This window comes from Aquarana catesbeiana, linkage group LG06 (genome assembly GCF_042186555.1).
Source record: "Aquarana catesbeiana isolate 2022-GZ linkage group LG06, ASM4218655v1, whole genome shotgun sequence".
Taxonomy (NCBI): domain Eukaryota; kingdom Metazoa; phylum Chordata; class Amphibia; order Anura; family Ranidae; genus Aquarana; species Aquarana catesbeiana.
In genome coordinates, this window is record NC_133329.1 from 97,330,826 (window position 1) to 97,350,723 (window position 19,898).

The 19,898-nt window shown below is 44.3% G+C and overlaps 1 protein-coding gene across 3 annotated transcripts in view; it reads right to left on the bottom strand.

The window, feature by feature from the left end:
• The window catches only part of CASKIN1 (CASK interacting protein 1), a 396,595-nt gene that overhangs the window by 13,868 nt on the left and 362,829 nt on the right, over positions 1-19,898 (bottom strand). For all 3 annotated transcript variants that reach the window (XM_073636485.1, XM_073636486.1, XM_073636484.1), the window contains 2 exons: positions 18,959-19,097; positions 12,387-14,435 (listed from right to left, as the gene is read on the bottom strand). In XM_073636485.1, coding sequence (XP_073492586.1) covers positions 12,387-14,435; positions 18,959-19,097 — 2,188 coding nt within the window. The remainder of the gene's footprint in view (positions 1-12,386; positions 14,436-18,958; positions 19,098-19,898) is intronic.

Genomic DNA, 19,898 nt, shown 5'->3' on the forward strand with positions numbered 1-19,898 from the left:
GGAGAGGGGGACAGGGAGAAAAAGGAAAAAAGGGGGGAGGAAAAGAGGAAGAAGAAAGAAAAAAAAAAAAGGAAAAAAAAACAAATAAATTAATAATTTTCCTTTCCGAAAATTGTGAGGGATCTATTTATCTAGTGTCCAACCATTCTACTGCAGCCGTTGGTCTCAAAAAAAGAGGGTTCCATCAATCACCTGCAGTTTACTAGGATATAAAAGGATATAATTTTATCCCCTTTTCTCTCAATCTTTTCCGCACTTCCGTATATGCTCTTCTTTGTTGCTGTATCTCAGGGGGATAATGCGGAAAAAAAGTAATCTGGCCTTTCCATATCGTAAGTCTGTCCCTTGTCCTGGCTGCTGACAATATACGGTCTCAATCTCTATAATTCAGTAGACGTAGAAGAAACGAACCGGGGGGGGTCCTGGCTTTGGTGATCAAAAATAAATCCTGTGTGCTCTTTCAAACACAAATGTTGCAGGCCTAGTATATTTATTAATAATTTCTCAGAAAATTCAGTTGGATTATCTCCTTCCACTCGTTCTGGCAATCCTATGATCCGAATATTATTTCTCCTCAAACGGCTTTCTGTATCGATTGCTCTGTCCTGTAGAACATTCATTTGTTTTCTCAGGATATGCCATTCTCTGTCATCTGTCTTTACTTTATCTTCTACCTTTGAGACCTGGACTTCCATCTCTGAGATCTTTTGCTTGACTTTATTAAACTCATGCCTCATTATGTTAATATCTACGGCCAGAGCATCAATTTTTGCTGTGAGAGTCTCACTACATGCTTTGATAGCTTCCATAATATCCTTGCCAGAGGGAGCCAACTCTACCTCTTTGTCTACTGTTGTCTGAGTCTCTGCTGATATTCCAGCTTGGGGGGACTTTGCTACCAACTTTCCTGCTGTCTTTGCTGCCTTTGAAGTAGGAGAGGAGCAGGGGGTAACAGTCTGTGCTTTTGCAGAGCGCGGCTTACCTGGGGCCATCCAGACCCACTGTTAAGGAAGCCTTAAATTTCCTGCCAAGTCTCCAGCTGCAAGCAGACTTCTCGTTCCCCTCTTATCTTATAGTCCACAGTCTAATCCATAGACCTCCCCCCCTCACCGCTTCCACATGTGGTCTTCTCCGTTCTGTCACTTCGCCTGGCTGTGCCTTTGATATCCGTCCATAATGGATAGGGAAAAAAACATCCATCATCTACCGCCAGGAACCGCCAGGAGTTACAGGCTATGGGGGCCGGGGACCTTCCACTGTCCGCCCGCCGTACAATCCTCACCAATCCCCTCCTCTCTCAGGCATCGCAGGAAGGAAGTCATCTGCAGCCGCGGTCTTTCGCTGGAATCATCATGAGATTAGAGACTGCGTCACTACGCTCACACATCCTCTCACATTCTCACACACCGCTTCCCAGCGACCACTTATGTACAAAATTTAATGACAGAAACTAGGATAAACTGTTTTTTCCAAATTTTTGGTCTTTTTTTTTTATAGGAAAAAAAAACAAAAAAACAGAAGTGATTAAATACCATCAAAAGAAAACTCTATTTGTGTGAAGAAAATGATACAATTTTCACATTGTCAAAGTGCGACAGCACTGAAAGCTGAAAAATGGCCTGGGCGGGAAGGGGGTGAAGTTCCCTGTATTGAGGTGGTTAATGACCAGGCCATTTTTTGCGATATGGCACTGCATTACTTTAACTGACAATTGTGTGGGCGTGCAACGCTGTACCCAAACAAAATTTATGTCCTTTTTTTTACCCCACAAATAGAGCTTTCTTTTGGTGTTATTTGATCAACTCTGCGTTTTTTTTTTGCGCTATAAACAAAAAAAGAGCAACAATTTTGAAAAAAAAAAAAATAGTATTTTTTACTTTCTGCTATAAAACATACCCAATAAAAAATTTAAAAAATCTAATTTCTTCTTAAATTTAGGCCAATATGTATTCTGCTACATATTTTTGGTAAAAAATCCCAATAAGCTTATATTGATTGGTTTGCGCAAAAGTTATAGCGTCTACAAACTATGGGATAGATTTAGGGATTTTTTTTTACTAGTAATAACGGAAATCAGTGATTTTTAGCATTGATTTTAAGGGGTTAACTGTGTTCCCTCAGTGTGCTTACTGTGTGTGGGATGGACTCACTGCAGGAACAGAGAGACCCGTGTTCCCGATTAGCAGGAAGCACAGATCTCTCTGTTCCTGTCTGACAGAACGACGGTCTGCTTTGTTTACATCAGCAAACCGCTGTCCTGTCATTCCCCAGAGCGACTGCGGTAAATGGACACAAGGTGGGGGAGAGCTACTAGATTCAGGTCTGGTAAATAACCTGCATTGCAGCATAAACAAGATATACCTGTGCTCAAATCCCAATAGCTTGTACATGTATTTAAACTATCAAGTGCTAAAGGGGTGTGACCACATGGTAACCCCACAAATTCTGGATGAACCCTCTGCACACTGCTACACCCTTTCTGGCAAACTATGCAATGAAAAACAGGGATTTTTAGTTGACACGTATTGCAATACATGTTTAAGCTGGTCAACTGCACCAAAGTAATCCCTCTTATGGTCAGTCTCTGCTCTGCCGCTGCAAATGCTACGGTGGCCACCATGCCAACATGGGGCATACAGACAAAAGGTGGGGGAATACATGTACAAGCTGTTGGGATTTGAGCACAGGTACCCTGTTTCCCCGAAAATAAGACCTAGCGTGACTGTCGGTGATGGCTGCAACATTGGTGTCAGTTTCTGCAATAAAAACAAGATATACCTGTCTGACTCCTTCGCCGCACACAGATTCTGCTACACAGGCTTCCAACCGGGCAGGAGTCTGAGCGGAGCGGTACCCTCCGGCACGGCGGCAGCCACAAATCCAGGCCGCAGCTTCGGCTTGGTCCCGGGCTTCGGCAGCCATCTTGGTACTCCCGGCCTCTCCACCAGCGCTGCATCCCTCCTTTCCTGGCTTCTGCACTCAACATAGTGGACCACCCAGCCCACACACCGCTCCCCACAACCCTCCCAGGAACTTCACAGTACTCAGGCCTACGGACGACTCCTGCATCTTCCAGGTGAGTGGCGGTCATCTTGCTACTCCCTGACGGACACCCCCAACCTTCCCACCTCTCCTCTGCTTGATCCTGTCCCCGGCTGACCATCTCAGTGCCCCAGCCTGCCAGAACTCTGTCCCCACCCAAATTTGCTGGGAGTATTCGGATCCATCGGGGGTGAGCGACGATTGAGGCCTTGTTCTCAGTGACATGTGTGGCGGCCGTTTTGCTGCTCCTGACCTCCAAACTCCCCCAGTGCCCAGCTTACCCTTACTTTCCCCGAAAATAAGACCTAGCATGATTGTCGGTGATGGCTGCAATATAAGCCCTACCCCCCAAATAAGCCCTACCCTGTTTCCCCGAAAATGAGCCCTACCCTGAAAATAAGACCTACAAGGACTTTAACTAGGGCTTATTTGGGGGGGTAGGGCTTATATTGCAGCCATCACTGACAGTCACGCTAGGTCTTATTTTCGGGGAAACAGGGTACCTGTGCTCAAATCCCAACAGCTTGTACATGTATTCCCCCACCTTTTGTCTGTATGCCCCATGTTGGCATGGTGGCCACCGTAGCATTTGCAGCGGCAGAGCAGAGACTGACCATAAGAGGGATTACTTTGGTGCAGTTGACCAGCTTAAACATGTATTGCAATACGTGTCAACTAAAAATCCCTGTTTTTCATTGCATAGTTTGCCAGAAAGGGTGTAGCAGTGTGCAGAGGGTTCATCCAGAATTTGTGGGGTTACCATGTGGTCACACCCCTTTAGCACTTGATAGTTTAAATACATGTACAAGCTATTGGGATTTGAGCACAGGTATATCTTGTTTATGCTGCAATGCAGGTTATTTACCAGACCTGAATCTAGTAGCTCTCCCCCACCTTGTGTCCATTTACCCCATGTTGGCATTGTGTCCACCATAGCATTTGCAGTGGCAGAGCAGAGTAGGACTGGCCATAAGAGGGATTACTTTGATGCAGTTGGCCAGCTTAAACGTGTATGCGTGAACTAAAAATCCCTGTTTTTCATTGCATAGTTTGCTGGAAAGGGTGTATAGTAGTGTGTAGAAGGGTTAATCCAGAATTTGTAGTTGCTGCAATAAAATTCCCCAGTACTGGTGTCAGTGGACACAATAAACCCCTCAGCGCTGGTGTCCATTGCTGCAATAATAACCCTTAGTACTGGTGTCAGTGACTGCAAACATAACCCCCAGAATTGGTAGATACAAAAGTAACCCTCAGCAATGGTATCAGTGGATACAATAATGACCCCAGTATTGGTGTCAGTGAACAAAATAAACCTCTGCAATGGTGTCATGACCGCAATAATAAACCCTCAGCAATGGTGGCAGTGGACACAATAATAACCCCCAGCACTGGTGTCAGTAACCTCAAAAATAAATCCCAGCACTGGTGTCAGTAACCTTAATAATAACACCCAGCATTGATGTCAGTGACCACAATAATAACTTCCTAGCATTGGTGTCAGTGGCACTGCTGTTACCTCCCCCTACAGTGGTATAAGCAGCAGTGCTATTAAACTTCCCTGCCCAATTGGTGGTCAGTGGTAGAACTGTTTTAAACCCCCCTGCCTTGGTGCCAAGTGGAAGTGCTATTAAACCCTCCTTCCCAACTTGTGGTCAGGGGCAGGGTTTTCAACCAATCCTCCACATTGGTGGTCAGGGCAGCAGCAGATAAAAATGTAACCTTACTTGATCACATGCTTCCGCTTTTCTCCCTCTCCAACAAGGAAACAAGGAGTGCCAGGTGCTAAAATGCAGACAACACTTCAGGGCCTGGAATCCTGCTGCCGCTCTGGAAAGTCCTTAGATGCCAAATAAGTGTCAGACCAAGTCCAGGATAAAGCAGGATGCACGCAGGGAGTTGGCAGGCCACGATGGCTCAAAGGCTCTGTGTTGGGCACAAGAGATCTAGAACATATCTTTTGATTTATTGTTTCCTTTTGCCATGTTCCTGTAAGGAGAAACCACTTTTTTTTTTTTTTTTTTTTTACTCCTTATGACATAATCACCTAGGTTGTAGGATTCTTGCAGGGGCATCTGCCGGGAGCTCAGATGCTATTGATATAGGTATGCACCCAGAACTGCATCTCCGCAGAGACTTTTCCTACACTGTACATATGGTGTGTGAGCCAGCTCTTGGAAGTCAAGGCAGCAGCATTGTTTTGCCAGGAAAGTTATGTTTGCATGTTGTGTGGGATAGGGAGGAGTGGAGGACAGGGGGTATTCTGTAGTCCAGCAGGTAGGGCTGACAACGCTTATTACGATTTCAGTGCAGAAGAGGCAATTTCTCAACCCAAACAGTGCTCACTAGATTTCTGTCAGGTCAACTGGTATTTTACCGAACTTGCCTATAGAGTATGTTAAAAGGATGTACTGAATGAATATATTCTGCCAATGCTTTGTCATAGCTTGCTGTTCACACTGCTCTTATACAAGCTGAAGCCTGTCTGATACAGGTCTAATACCGAGCAGTATGGACATGCTTTTCTATGAGCCACGCCATAAAACGTGTCAGTTGGGGGCCACGTGACGTCAGTACGCCCAGAAGTGCGATTCCTGACATTTTTAACATTATTCTATGGAAGTCCATTCTTAAGGGAGCCATGGCTCTTGACAATTATGGCTTTATGTGAATAATCTGGTGCATTGGATGTTATAAGTTGAACCTTGCTTGTGAGTATTTTTTATCATTTAATAAATTAGAAGGTTTTTTCTCTTGATACTGCATCATGAGAGTCTTATTTTTCTCCTATATTGAATTGGGATGGGAGCATTCACCATTTTAGTGAATCACATACTATACCAGTTGTTTTGAGAATATCTGTGGAGTACATCACCCAGGTTGCTGGGGCAAGCGATTTTATACCTTACCTTTGTGTAGGCCTAAATCTGAGGTAAAGGACCACTTTGAGAGGTGGTGGTGCACTGTGGTGGATTGAGTTTCTGAGCACGATTTCACTTCGTTTTGGGTTATATTTTGGAATGAAGCACAAGGAGACTTTTTTTGCCATGTAAATATTTTTGGTCACATATGCATGGAAATATAATTTGTATTGATATTTATATTATAAGTTTTTTGCTTACACTATTCTATAAATAATAGCAGTCATAAATACACTATATTGTCAAAAGTATTGGGACACAGACTGTCCACAAGGTTTAGGAGTGTGTCTATGTAAATGTTTGACCATTCTTCCAGAAGCACATTCGTGAGGTCAGGCAGTCAAGTTCCTCCACTCCAAACTTGCTCATCTATGTCTTTATGGACCTTGCTTTGTGCACTGGTACGCAGTCATATTGGAACAGGAAGAGGCCATCCCCAAACTGTTCCCAAGTTAGGAGCATGAAATTGTCCAAAAATTCTTGGTATGCTGATGCCTTAAGATTTCCCTTTCTTTTGTATATTTCTGTTTCTTCATATGCAGATCAAAGGGATGAACAAATGTTTCTCTGTTTAACTCCTTAATAACCCTTAATTTACTCTAATCAGCCTTAATTAACTCCCTATTCTCCTCCATTTAATTATTATTTTCATGCCTTTTTTCTTTTGTTCACATCTATTTTATAAACGATAAACAATTAAAACTTTTTTTGTTGTTTGCTTTGTTGGTGAATATTTTTACACATATATATTAACATATATTTACACATTTCACATTGAAAAAGCGCTAAATTAAAAAAAAATCCATTTATTTCATTTGTAAATAACTTTTCAATGGTTTGTACCATTGCTGACAGCTGAAAACAGTTGGTAGGTATCGGTAATAGGTATCGCCAGGTACCAAAAAAAAAGTATTGGTACTCGTTGTAAAAAAAAATGGTATCGGTGCATCCCTAGTTCCGACCTCAACCCAATAGAACACCTGTGGGATGAATTAGAGCGGAGACTGCGAGTCAGGCCTCCTCTCCAACATCAGTGCCTGACTTCACAAATGCACTTCTGGAAGAATGGTCAAACATTCCCATAGACACACTCCTAAACCTTGTGGACGGCCTTCCCAGAAGAGTTGAAGCAGTTATAGCTGCAAAGGGCCAACTCAATATTGACGCCAAGTTCATGTGCGTGTACAGGCAGGCGTCACAATGCTTTTGACAATATAGTGTATGTATAATTTGATTCTTTGGGGTCACAGTTGTGGTTGCGTTACACTTTGTTTTTTAGGTTTAAAAATATCTCATATGATTGTGCCATCAATGGTTTAAATTTTCTAAAAAAAAAAACCCAGCATGTTGGATTAGGCACTTTCAATTGCAGCACGAAAATTTTGTGTCGCAGCTGGCACACTAATGATGGGAAAAACGAACGATTTGACGATCAATGCAAATTTTTTTCATTTTTAGATTCGTCTATAGCCTGCTTTAGATCCACAGCAGATTTTCGGTTGAGAAGTCATCTTGTGTGCAGTCAAAGACACAGCAAACGGATTTCAGACATCAGTGAAAAAGTGACAGCTGTAATCAGATTAGTTGCTACAGACAACATACACGCGTTCCTCACCTTGATTTTACAAATCTTCTCACAGGTTTTCCTTGTCTGTATGAGCATGAGCTAGCACATGGCTGAAATAATCCAATTATTAGTCTTCTGGGCTATCAGGCTTAGAGGATTACTATCAGGAAGCTAAGTATGCTTTCACACAAAATTCTAATATTCCTGACATTTTGTGTAATCTTCTCTCTATGACAAGATACAGAGGGAGTCTATGGCACAGCAGATTACAAAGCCAGCATAAATGGGGGAAAAGACCTACATGGTGGTGGGTGAAGAAATTAACTGTGTAAAAGGCCTGGTGACCAGAAACCAGCCATCAGAGCAACATACAGAATTCCACTGTTATTCTGTCCTTCTGAAAATATGAAATGCTAGGTTCTCATGTTAATCCTCTGGCTTCAATGAGTCATTAGCCTAGAACAAAATACTGATAAGAAACCATAACTTTGCAGGGTGCTTGTTTGAGGTCAGTGGCTCAAAAAGAAAACACTGGCATGCTGAGCATCATAAACCTTAGCTCCCTGTTCAGATCTGTGATCCACTTTTCAGCACTAACCTTCTCTGTAACTATGGCATGTCATGTAATCAAATACCGAGAGCCACAAAGGAGGTTAAATGTGGAAGATGTGTCACAATAAACCATGTCCTTTAAAAACACCCACCTTTCATCATACCCACCATTCAACGAGTCACCATGGCATACCTTGCCTGGTACGCTTTTGCTAACCCATAGAAATCTCTCATTGGCATAAAAAGGGCTAGTTGGGTGCATTTGTTCTGTAAATGTTCCAAGTCCTTCCCCTCATCTCTGCCAGGCAACTGGTATTTTTTCAGAAGATGGTTAGCATCATCCAACAAGTTTTCTTTAAAGGGAATCTACATTATTTGACAGTTTTTGATAGTCACGTGAACTTGATCATCTTAAAGCAAACCTATTGCTTTAATCACCATCTTCACTACAAACTTACCTTTGCTTTTCTCCCCCACACCTTGAGCAGAGGAAAATACCTGGTATTTCGAGATATAAAGAGCATGCGACTTATTCCACATGACACTAGGCCAATCCTCGCTGTTACACAAGTCCTAAGCTCTGTGTGAGCAGCAACTTGTACCCTTTACAGTGCCTTTTTCTACACTCCTGATGGCTTAAGAGGGCCACATTAGAATGAATTAAATGTAAATATATGCTCCTGGGGGGGAATTAGGTTACCCTGTTGCTTTTCTCACCATAGGCAAAGCACAGGTTCATTTTAATGTGTATAACCCCGTCAATTTGAGTATCAACACATAATCTACTGATGAAGTCCCATCCCGGGGGACGTAACGCGTAAGGTGGGACCTACCCTTGTGATATCATCATGCCATGCAGAACCTATTTATGCTGATAGTGGCGAGCCGGTAAGGAATTTTAGTAGTACCTGTGAGACTAATCTTGTGGATGTGTACTTAAACAATTAAATGCTGAAGGTTCATCTGTGCTTATGTGAGTATGTTTGCTACGGACGTTTAATAAAATTTAATGACTGAGAGCATTAGATTTCTCTGTGATACTTTCACTGAGGGGCTCCTATAAGGCAAACATTATGTATTAGCTGGAAGTTTTCTGTCTGGGATTGATCCTGGGTTGTGAGAGAAAGTTCTTCATCAGGCTTCCTATGATTAAGAGGTCTTTTCGGGTGAGCATATAATAAGTGTTGGAGGTGGTGTTGCGGGAACAGATTACATATCATCTCGGTATAGATTAAATACCTGCACAGAAGCTGTTTTTTCACTGGAGGTATTTGGAATTGTCACCAAAAAGTATACGTGTGGACTGTATATGGACTGGCACTAATGAATATGAAGTTTGTTGTTTCATATGTCACATACAGTGCCTTGAAAAAGTATTCATATCTCTTGAAATTTTCCACATTTTGTCATGTTGCAACCAAAAACGTAAATGTATTTTATTGGGATTTTATGTGACAGACCAACACAAAGTGGCACATAATTGTGAAGTGGAAGGAAAATGATAAATGGTTTTCACATTTTTTTACAAATAAATATCTGAAAACTGTGGCATGCATTTGTATTCAGCCCCCCTGAGCCAATACTTTGTAGAACCACATTTCGCTGCAATTACAGCTTCAAGTCTTTTTGGGTATGTTTCTACCAGCTTTGCACATCTAGAGGGTGAAGTTTTTGGCCATTCTTCTTTGCAAAATAGCTCAAGCTCTGTCAGATTGGATGGACAGTGTCTGTGAACAGCGATTTTCAAGTCTTAGGTCTGGACTTTGACTGGGCCATTCTAACACATGAATATACTTTGATCTAAACCATTGCATTGTAGCTCTGGCTGTATGTTTAGGGTTGTTGTCCTGCTGGAAGGTAAACCTCCACCCCCCAGTTTAAATATTTTGCAAACTCTAATGCCGTGTACACAGGGTTGGACTTTGTCTAGAAAAGTCCGACAGCCTGTCCGACAGACTTTCGACAGACTTTTGGCTGACTTTTGGCGGACTTGCGGCAGACGATCACACAAAAGTCAGACGGATTCGTAGGAAGTTGATAGCCAGTAGCCAATAGCTGCCCTAGCATGGGTTTTTGCCCATCGGACTAGCACAAAAACGAGCGGATTTCTGGGTCCGGCATAGTTACGACGTAAAGATTTGAAGCATGTTTCAAATCTAAAGTCCGTCAGATTTGCGGCTGGAAAAGTCTGCTGAAAGTCCGCTGAAAGTCCGCTGAAAGTCCAGGGAAGCCCACACACGATCGGATTGTCAGCCAGCTTTAGTCCGTCGGCGTCTGTCTGACTTTTGTAGACGAAAAGTCTGACCTTGTGTATGCGGCATAACAGGTTTTCTTCTAAGATTGTATTTGGCTCAATCTATCTTCCCATCAACTCTGACCAGCTTCCCTGTCCCTGCTGAAGAAAAGCATCCCCACAACATGATGCTGCCACCACCATGTTTTACGGTAGGGATGGTGTGTTCAGGGTGATGTGCAGTGTTAGTTTTCCGCCACACATAGCATTTTGCTTTTAGGCCATAAAGTTTAGTGTTGGTCTCATCTGACCAGAGCACCTTCTTCCACATGTTTGCTGTGTCCCTCACATGGCTTCTCCCAAACTGCAAACGGGACTTCTTATGGCTTTCTTTCAACAATGGCTTTCTCCTTGACACTCTTCCATGAAGGCCAGATTTATAGAGTGCACAACTAATAGTTGTCCTATGGGCAGATTCTTACCTGAGCTGTGGATCTCTGCAGTTCCTCCAGAGTTACCATGGGCCTTTTGGCTGCTTCTCTGATTAATGCTCTCCTTGCCCAGCCTGTCAGTTTAGGTGGATGGTCATGTCTTGGTAGGTTTGCCGTTGTGCAATACTCTTTCCATTTTTGGATGACAGATTGAACAGTGCTCCGTGAGATGTTCAAGGCTTGGGATATTTTTTTTATAACCGAACCCTGCTTTAAACTTTTCCACAACTTTATCCCTGTCTAGAGTGTTCCTTGGCCTTTATGATGACGTTTGTTCATTAAGGATGCCTAACAAACCTCTGAGGGCTTCACAGAACAGCTGTATTTATACTAAGATTAAATTACACACAAGTGGACTCCATTTACTAATTGGGTGACTTCTGAAGGCAATTGGTTCCACTAGATTTTAGTTAGGGATATCAGAATAAAGGGGGCTGATTACAAATGCACACCACACTTTTCAGATCTTTATTTGTAAAAAAAATTGAAAAACATTTATAATTTTCCTTCCACTTCACAATTATGTGCCACTTTGTGTTGGTGTATCACATAAAATTCCAATAAAATACATTTACGTTTTTGGTTGTAACATGACAAAATGTGGAAATTTTCAAGGGGTATGAAGGCACTGTATACGCAAATTCACTTATGCTGTTTGTTTATCTTATTGAGGCTATTTTTTTTATTCATGTAGAGTATAATTTATTTAAAAAGCGCTGCATATATGTTTATGAATATCTAGAAAAAAAATGTGTGGTTGTGGATCACAAATTTTGTGCTAGCTGGCTTACATTATAGGGTGAAGATATTATTGCTGCACAGTGACATTTGTAAATGTATTATCAACACATAGTTCATAATTACTGTATATATAAATTATGAGGCAACCATATTTACTTATATGTGCTGATCTTCCTGCTTCATAGTACTGTATGACTCCAGGTTACTTAAAAAATGTATATAACTGAGGAGGCAGATAGCTCCACACTTGTCCCAATTACAAAAAATCCCACCAAAGAACACCAAGAGACTTAAAAATGCCCCTTGCAGTGGGACCCTCCCCTGTAAGGCTTAAATGCATGTTTTGAAAGGGGGTAACTTAATATGCAATACTTACCTTATTCCATGTTCCACTAGCAGCTGCCACTCTTCTCTGCTGTCCTACGTTTCCGTAATGTGGTTTGGCCCTTGTCGCTCTCATGTACAATGCAAGACTCCTGGTCCAGCATTGTATGGGATGACATCAGAGAGACTGCTACCGGCAGAGCGGCAAAAAGAAGTGGATTCACGGACTGCTTGTGCAACTGGGAAGAAGCCTGGGGAACAAAGCAAGTATTACCGCTTACTCCTATTCCCTTAGACAAAACATGCATTTAACCATTGCAGTGTCTGGGGGCCCACTGCAAGATTATTTTTTTTCAGCTGCCTGGAATTGGGCTTTAATGCTCTTGTGCTCTCATTATGGCATACCTGGCTACTAACTATCCATCTAGTCATGCTAAGATCAATGAAGCAGCCAAAGGGCTGAAGATTTTCCAACACATGCTTCAGCCATACTTTTAAAAGTTCATGTATTATCTTACCTCCTCCAGGGCTTGGCACTAGGGCCTTCTTTGTGGGTGTGGATATGGACTGTGGCGGGCCCTTTCCACCAGGATGTATAATGGTGGGCTTTGGTGAGACAGGAGGCTTAATGCTGCGTTCTGGAGTCTGTGCTATATGCTCTGTGCTGTCCTGTCGCCCTGCACCTCCCACGCTCATCTCTGAAACGGGGCGGCGCTTTACAGTGCCCATTCCATTCTGATACACAGCCAGAGGCTCCACCCCTGGTCCTCCTTCCTTGTCTCGAGGCTTCGGCCTCCGCTTGACTGTGTCTGATTCTGTCAACAGGAATTTTACATCTCCAGAATGGCCTTGTCTGGCTCTCACACGACGCTTCAAAGTCACGCTGGACTCCACAGAGGTCAAGTCTGTGTGTTTGGCAGACTCTGCAGCTTGTGAGTCTCCCTGCTCTGTCCGTGATGGCCGCGGACGGTGTTTAATAGTCGGCTTACGTTCTTCTGCAAAGGGCATCACGTCAGAAGGACTGCGTGGGGAGTCTGGTGGCCTTGACTGTTCTTGCCGCTCTCTCCGAGCTGCCGCAACTAATTCAGTCACAGGTCCACTGATGGTTCGCCTTCGATTAACCACCTCTCCATCCAGACCAATGGCTTCACGGTGTTTGACACCAGCCACAGTGCCTGGGAGTCGATGAAGTTCAGGGCTGGCCGGATGAGGTAGGAGGTGAACAGAGTAGCCATCAGATCCTCTTGGCCTTGGACCAGTGAGCGCCCTTGGGCCACCACCGATGGATGACAATTCCAGCATAGCAGCAATGCTCTTTACACTGCCAGCACTTCCAGTGTCCACTATACCACCAAAGTCACTTGCTCTCCTTTGTTCCCGGTAGCCCTCTCCTCCTGCATCCTCAGCAGACAACCCATCCCCAAGGTTGGTTCCAGAGATAGCAGAACTGGAACGTTTTGGCGGCGGTGGTGGGGGACCCTTTTTTCTGGGACGCACTGCAAACGACTGACTGCGATTAACATTCTTGTCACCTCCAGACTGTGCTCTTACGGAGTGGCTCCTACCAACTCGCCTCTGCCCTGTGCCATATGGACCACCATCAATTACTAACAGCTCCTCTCGCTCTCCATCAGAAGCTGCATAACGGTTCAAGCTGTGGGCCCGTTTTTTGGGTCGACCATGATCACCCCTCTCTCCCTCCTCCATATCATCATCTTCTCCCTCACTGCCTGCCGGTGGAAGGCATAGCACTGGAACTGATACTGGTAGCACGGGTACTGCCTGTGTCAAGTGAACAGGAGCTCCTTCACCTTCGAAGGGTTGTGGAAGAACATAAGCAAAGCCTCTGTGTGTAGGAGACTGAGGAAGAGAGCGAGGAGACATGGGCCGGTCAGATGGTGGAAGAAGCTGGGGTGTTGGCTTGACTTTGGCAGTAGCTTGAGGGGTGTTAACAGCTTGGGGGGAAGAAGGTGTCCCTTTTGTTGGTGTTTGAGGAGGGGTGTAAGTCTGCCCTCCAGGAGGAGGGAATGACTGCCGTGGTTTTCCTGGCACAGGTGGCACACTGGCCCTCTTCACCGAATGTCCCTGCCTGAGAGGTCTGGACTCCCTAACCACTTCCTCTCTCTTCACATCCTCCGTTAAATATTCCTGGCTCTTAGACATAGGAGAGGTGGGTGCCTTTGTTCCGTCTCCCAAAAGTTCCTGGGAACTGCTGATATGCCTAGCTCGGCCACTCAAACTGTTTTCATGGTGAAGCCTTGCCCCTGAGGGACCTCGATAAGATCCTTCTCGATGGTGCACTATGTGGTTAATCTGCTTTTCAGAGCCATCTGGAGTCTCGTTAGTCATGGCTGCTTGCAGCTCGTCACTCAGTTCACTGTCTTGGAAGGTTTTCAATTTAGGTGACTGGCATTCGCCACTGTCTGGAGGAGGTGAATCAATGCTCATTGCATCAATGCTCTTCTGAGGTGGCCTCCTTCTCATGCTGCCTGAGTCATATTTTCCATACTCTGACCTCTGAATCTCTGCCAGCTTCTTCACAGCCAACATCAACTTCTTTTGGTGACCTTAAATCAGGAAAAAGGAAAAAGACATTGAGTTCTGGATACCTGAATGACAATTAAGGAGACACTTAGGGAGTTTATCAAAACTGAAGCAGACAGAATCTGGAGCATCTGTGCATGGCAACCAATCAGCTTCTATCTTTCATTTTCAAAGCTTAACTGAACAAACTGAAGATAGAAGCTGATTGGTTGTCATGCACAGCTCCTCCAGATTTTGTCTGCTCTCATTTTGATAAATTCTTTTTACCGTCACCGTCATTCACAGCAAAGTGACAATGTCTAAAGTTAAGGTCAAGGTCAATGTCATGTCAATGTATAAAAAATACTCACCCATTTAAACTCCCTCGCTGCTTCCCTGCTGCAGGAATCCTCCCTGATTAAGCTTTGGTTTTATATGGTGTGGATAATGTTAGTGTACAACCCCCATGCGACAGTGTTTGGGTATAGCAATTGGCCACTTAGGCCTGAGCACTGTCACACTGGGGAAGTCACATGTTCTCCATGTCCTGCAGCCATGCTCTACTGGAACAACAACAGCCAACAGCGGGCTTTAGTCCGCTGTCTTCCGAAATCAGGTAACAGGAGTGCAGAAAGCGCTTTGGCTGAACTTCACCTTTAGGCTGGGATCACACTATCTTTGCATGCGGCTCACAGCAGGGGTCTGGTGCATCCCCGTTCACCGTTTCAGGTCCGATTTCAGCCAATTTTTGACCTGAAACAGACCAAAAAATGCACAGGGCTCCTGTGCAAATTCGCCCCAAAGCCACAGTGGAAATATGTGAACCGGCTTTTTAGAGCCGGTCAAAATCTCCTGCTATTGCGAATTGGTTGCAGGCAATTTGTAATAGTGTGAACCCAGCCTGAAAGAGACTCTGTCATGAAAATATATGCTGCAGGTATAAATTGTCTAGAGATGCCTGAGCATACATGCAGCGGCCTCTAATGCCTTGCTTTTCCACAAAACCACTAAGCAGGCATTTAAAATCCATATACAGGAGTTGTTTTACCTTTCATTTTGTTCTGTCATTGCTGCGATTTACACCCCTCTGCCACAGGAATAAAAATCTCTCCACTACTCAATGCCAATTAAACAGAGGTGCTGATGCTGACTGATTGTCCAATTAGAGTGTGTTACCTGCCTGACTTTACAGTGTGGCAGAGTTGTGTAAATCGCAAGACTGGAGGAACAGAACTACCATGGTAGGTAAAACAGTAAATGTATATGTATTTTAGCTGCGTATTTAGTTTTCTTTCCTAGAGTTTTGCTTTAGGTTATGCAAACATTACAGTAATCTAACCCTCACTGGAGAGCTATCACTCTCCCCATTCACACAGATAGTCAGTACACCAGCTGGGCATTCATTAGAATGCATTCCTTGCATTAAAGTGTTACTAAACCCAGGACCCTGCATTCACTATATCTGGTCTCCCACAGCACACAGAACATGGAAATGCAATTATTTTAGTAAATATAAACTGCTAAATACCTTTTCTCATCAGCAGTATATAGCAGTCTTGTGACTTCTATCAGTTCCTAGTAAAGTTTGTAGGAGGACTTTCATTCTCCCCTGATCCTCTGTCTGGACAGTGCTGATTGGCCCTGTGCTGATCACCTGTACCCTCCCAAGAAAAAAAAAAACTCTCTAGCAATACACACCAAACTGAGCATGTGCAGCCTGTCCCCTGACTCTGTAAATATTTATTTTTGGAGACAGTGGAAGAAGAGGAGGATTAGAGAGACAGGAACAAACAGCCTTTATACACAATGCAGAGGATTAACCCCTTAGGTTCCACAGTGAGTTTAACAACAAGCATGCTTTACTGCATACTGATTTTACTGTTGTGGGTTTAGTAACACTTTAAGGTAAAAAACGTTTTCTACTTCTCTGCCCATGACCCCCCCCCCATCTTCCTTACGTAGCACTGTCCCTGTAGGGATTACTGTGTGTAGACTTTCCCTGGGTTCCCCTTCTTATCTTGCTAAGGCTTTTCACACAACCGCCCGTACTCTCATCCGCTAGTCTTGAATAATCAATCCAGGGGTTTGGGTTTTTTTAGTATTTATTGTTGGAACTTGCATAGGAGAAGGGAATAGTTGAATACTCCAACTGGAACTAGTTCCAATTGAGGACAACTCTCACTCGGCCTCACAGGTTAGATGTGGTAACAGAATTGCTGTTATACCATACAACACTTGTATGGGAAGAATAAGTCCTTTGCGTGCTCTGGCAGCAGACTTTATGAAACTGTTTCTCTTCAGTACACTCACTAGCATCCCTTTTCACTGACACCCGTCCCTTGACTCTACTAGCTGAAGGGATGGCCGTCACAGGACAGGCTCCATGACACAGATCTGTACTCGCTGTAGGCCGAAGGAGATCCTTTCTTGCGTGTCTCCCTTCCAGTCAGCTCTGCAGGACATTTGGGTTGCAGTCAGTCTCAGATTCAGGCCCTCAGGTCAGACACCCAGGGGCGCATTGGCAGCTTCTACAGAGGAGGGGCAGCCGCCCCCTCCCTCCGGGACTCCGCTCTCCAGCCGAAGACCCCGAGCACATTTGCCCTTGGCATTTATACAGTCACCCAGCATGCACCGAGGCACTTTCCTCTGCCAATATCCAGGGCTGTAACAAAGGCGTGTGCCTCATTTGTCAAGATTCCTCCCACTGTCCAATATGTCTCCCTATTAGACCAGTGAGAAACAGTCAGAGAACATGAGTGGCACCTGAACACCATAAGCAGACCCTTTCAATGGATCCTTGCTCCCTGGTAAGCAGAGAGCATCTAAATTTACCTGACAATCTTCCTTGCAAGCAGAAAGTCCCATAAACTATACTCTCTTCTAGCACCTACCTAGGAGGGTGCTACACTTATGTGATGGGGAAGAGAGGGGAGAATAGATTGAGCACCCATGCATGGCTGCACCTCTTCTCCCCCTTCACACAGAATGTGAGCAGTAGCAGAGGCATTTGGCTCCTGCTGCTGTAAATCAAATGCAGTGAGGAGGAATTGGGGTGGGGCTAAGTCCATGGAGCGTGACTCCATAGACACACAGCTCGGGAGCGCACAGACATTGTGTGCCTCCATAGCAAAGGGCTTGCTATGGGGACACTTGAAGAAGAGGAGGAGCCTGGAGCGTAACTGGGGGACCCAGGAAGAGGAGGATCGAGGCCGCTCTGTGCAATACTACTGCACAAAGCAGGTGAGTATAACATGTTTGCTATTTTAAGTAACCTCTTCCCAACCGCCCCACGCAGATATACTGTGGCAGGGTGGCCACTCTGCACCAGATCACATACTAGGTATGGGTTTGGGGCACGCACGCGCACAGCCAGTGACCTGTTCCCGCTGTGATTGGGCACAGCAGGAGCCAATCAGCAGTTCCGGCGGACGCGATGTCCCACTGAGACCCGCCAATCATTAGGGAGATAGGCAGAATGGCAGTCTGACTATGTAAACAAGGCAGACCACCGCTCTATGACAAGGAAAGGCAGTGATCTTGTGTTTCTGCTAAGCAGAAACACAGATCTCTGTCTTCCCACAGTAAATGCATCCTCCACAGTTGGAAAGCACTCCCAGAGAACACATTTAAACCTTTGCTCGCCCCTGATGTTAATTCCTTCCCTGCCAGTGTCATTAATACAATGGCAGTGCATATTTTTTTAGCACTGATCACTGTATTGGTGTCACTGGTTCCCAAAAAGTGTCAAAAGTGTCAGATTTGTCCACCGCAATAGTGCTGTCTCGCTATAAGTCGCTGATCACCACCATTACTAGTAAAAAAAAAAAAAGAAAAAAAATCCCAGTTTGTAGACGCTATAACTTTTGCGCAAACCAATCAATATACGCCTATTGGGATTTTTCTACCAAAAATATTTATCAGAATATATAGTGGCCTAAATTGATGAAGAAATTTGATTTAAAAAAAAATGTATTAGGTATGTTTTATAGAAGTAGAAAATATATATTATTTTTTTTCAGTTGTTGGTCCTTTTTTGCTTTTAGCGCAAAAAATAAAAACTGCAGAGATGATCAAATACCACCAAAAGAAGGCTCTATTTGTGGGAAAAAAAGAACATACATTTTATTTGGGTACAACGTCTCACGACTGCGCAATTGTCAGGTAAAATAACGCAGTGTCGTATCGCAAAAAATGGCCTAGTTATGAAGGGGGGTAGACCTTCCGGAGCTGAAGTGGTTAAAAAAAGTTTTTTGACTTTAGTAAGCTTTTCAAGCTGAACTCTAGGCAGATGTAAAAACACAAAATAATGCAATCCTGTATTCATTAATAAATTAGTATTCATTTTTTAAACGCAAGTAATGTAAGTATGTACTTTATGGACATTAATACATTATTATATTTCATCTGTGTATTTAACGGTTTGGCTGCAGTTCCGTTTTAAACACGCACGCAGACGCACACATACACACGTATAATATAACAACGCACATATTCACTTATATTTCTTCTAATTGCAGTCCACCTTAATTCTGCTTGCACCCGTCTGGAGTGGTGAGGCCTTCCTTACCCAGTTTAGTGATTCCGATCTCCTGCAAGTCTTCCCATGTGATATCAGTGATAAAGTCAATATTCTCATAGCCGTTTTCTACCAGCACTTTGTAATACTGATTCAACCCGATCATTGACAGCCAGAGGGAAAGGTTGGCCTGAGGAAGAAAACGAAAATGTAACAAAATATGCATTTTACCTTAAAGAGGTTGTAAACTTCCATTTTCAAGTTGTACCTATAGGTAAGCCTATAATAAGGCTTACCTATAGGTACTGTAAATATCTCCTAAACGTGCACTATTTAGGAGATATTGACTTTGTACTGCGCCGATGATTTAATCGACGCATGGGCTGTGAAGAAATGGCATGGAGAGCGCAGGAGTGACGTCACGTGGCTCCAGCCAGTCACAGAGCCGGAGTCCACGGCCCCGGAGGGAAGAGGGGCGAACATGGATGCGGCCTCCAGCGGGGACAGCGTGGGCTTCATTTGCAGGTAAGTGTCACATAATTTGCTAGTATGCGATGCATACTAGCACATTATGCTTTTACTTTGCAGGGAACAAAAAAAGAAGTAAAACCCATCAGGGTTTACTTCCTCTTTAAAGCGGAGTTCCACCCAAAAGTGGAACTTTCCCTCGTATGTCTCCTCTCCCCCTCCGGGGCCACAATTGGCACCTTTTGGGAGGGGAGGGGGGACAGGATACCTGTCTTTGACAGATCTCTTGTTCCCACTTCCGGGAGTCCGGGACGCGGCCCGTGACATCAGCGCGGGGCACCCTCCTCCTCTTCTTGTCGCCGGGCCAGTAAGAGAGAGGAGCGGGGCCTCACGCATGCGCAGTAGGGTTCCCGGCGTGAAACCGTAAGGCTACACTGCCAGGCACCCTCACCCGCAATGGCGGCGGCAGCACCCGACAGCTCATGGAAACATCAGCTGCGGTGCCGACATCGCTGGACTCCAG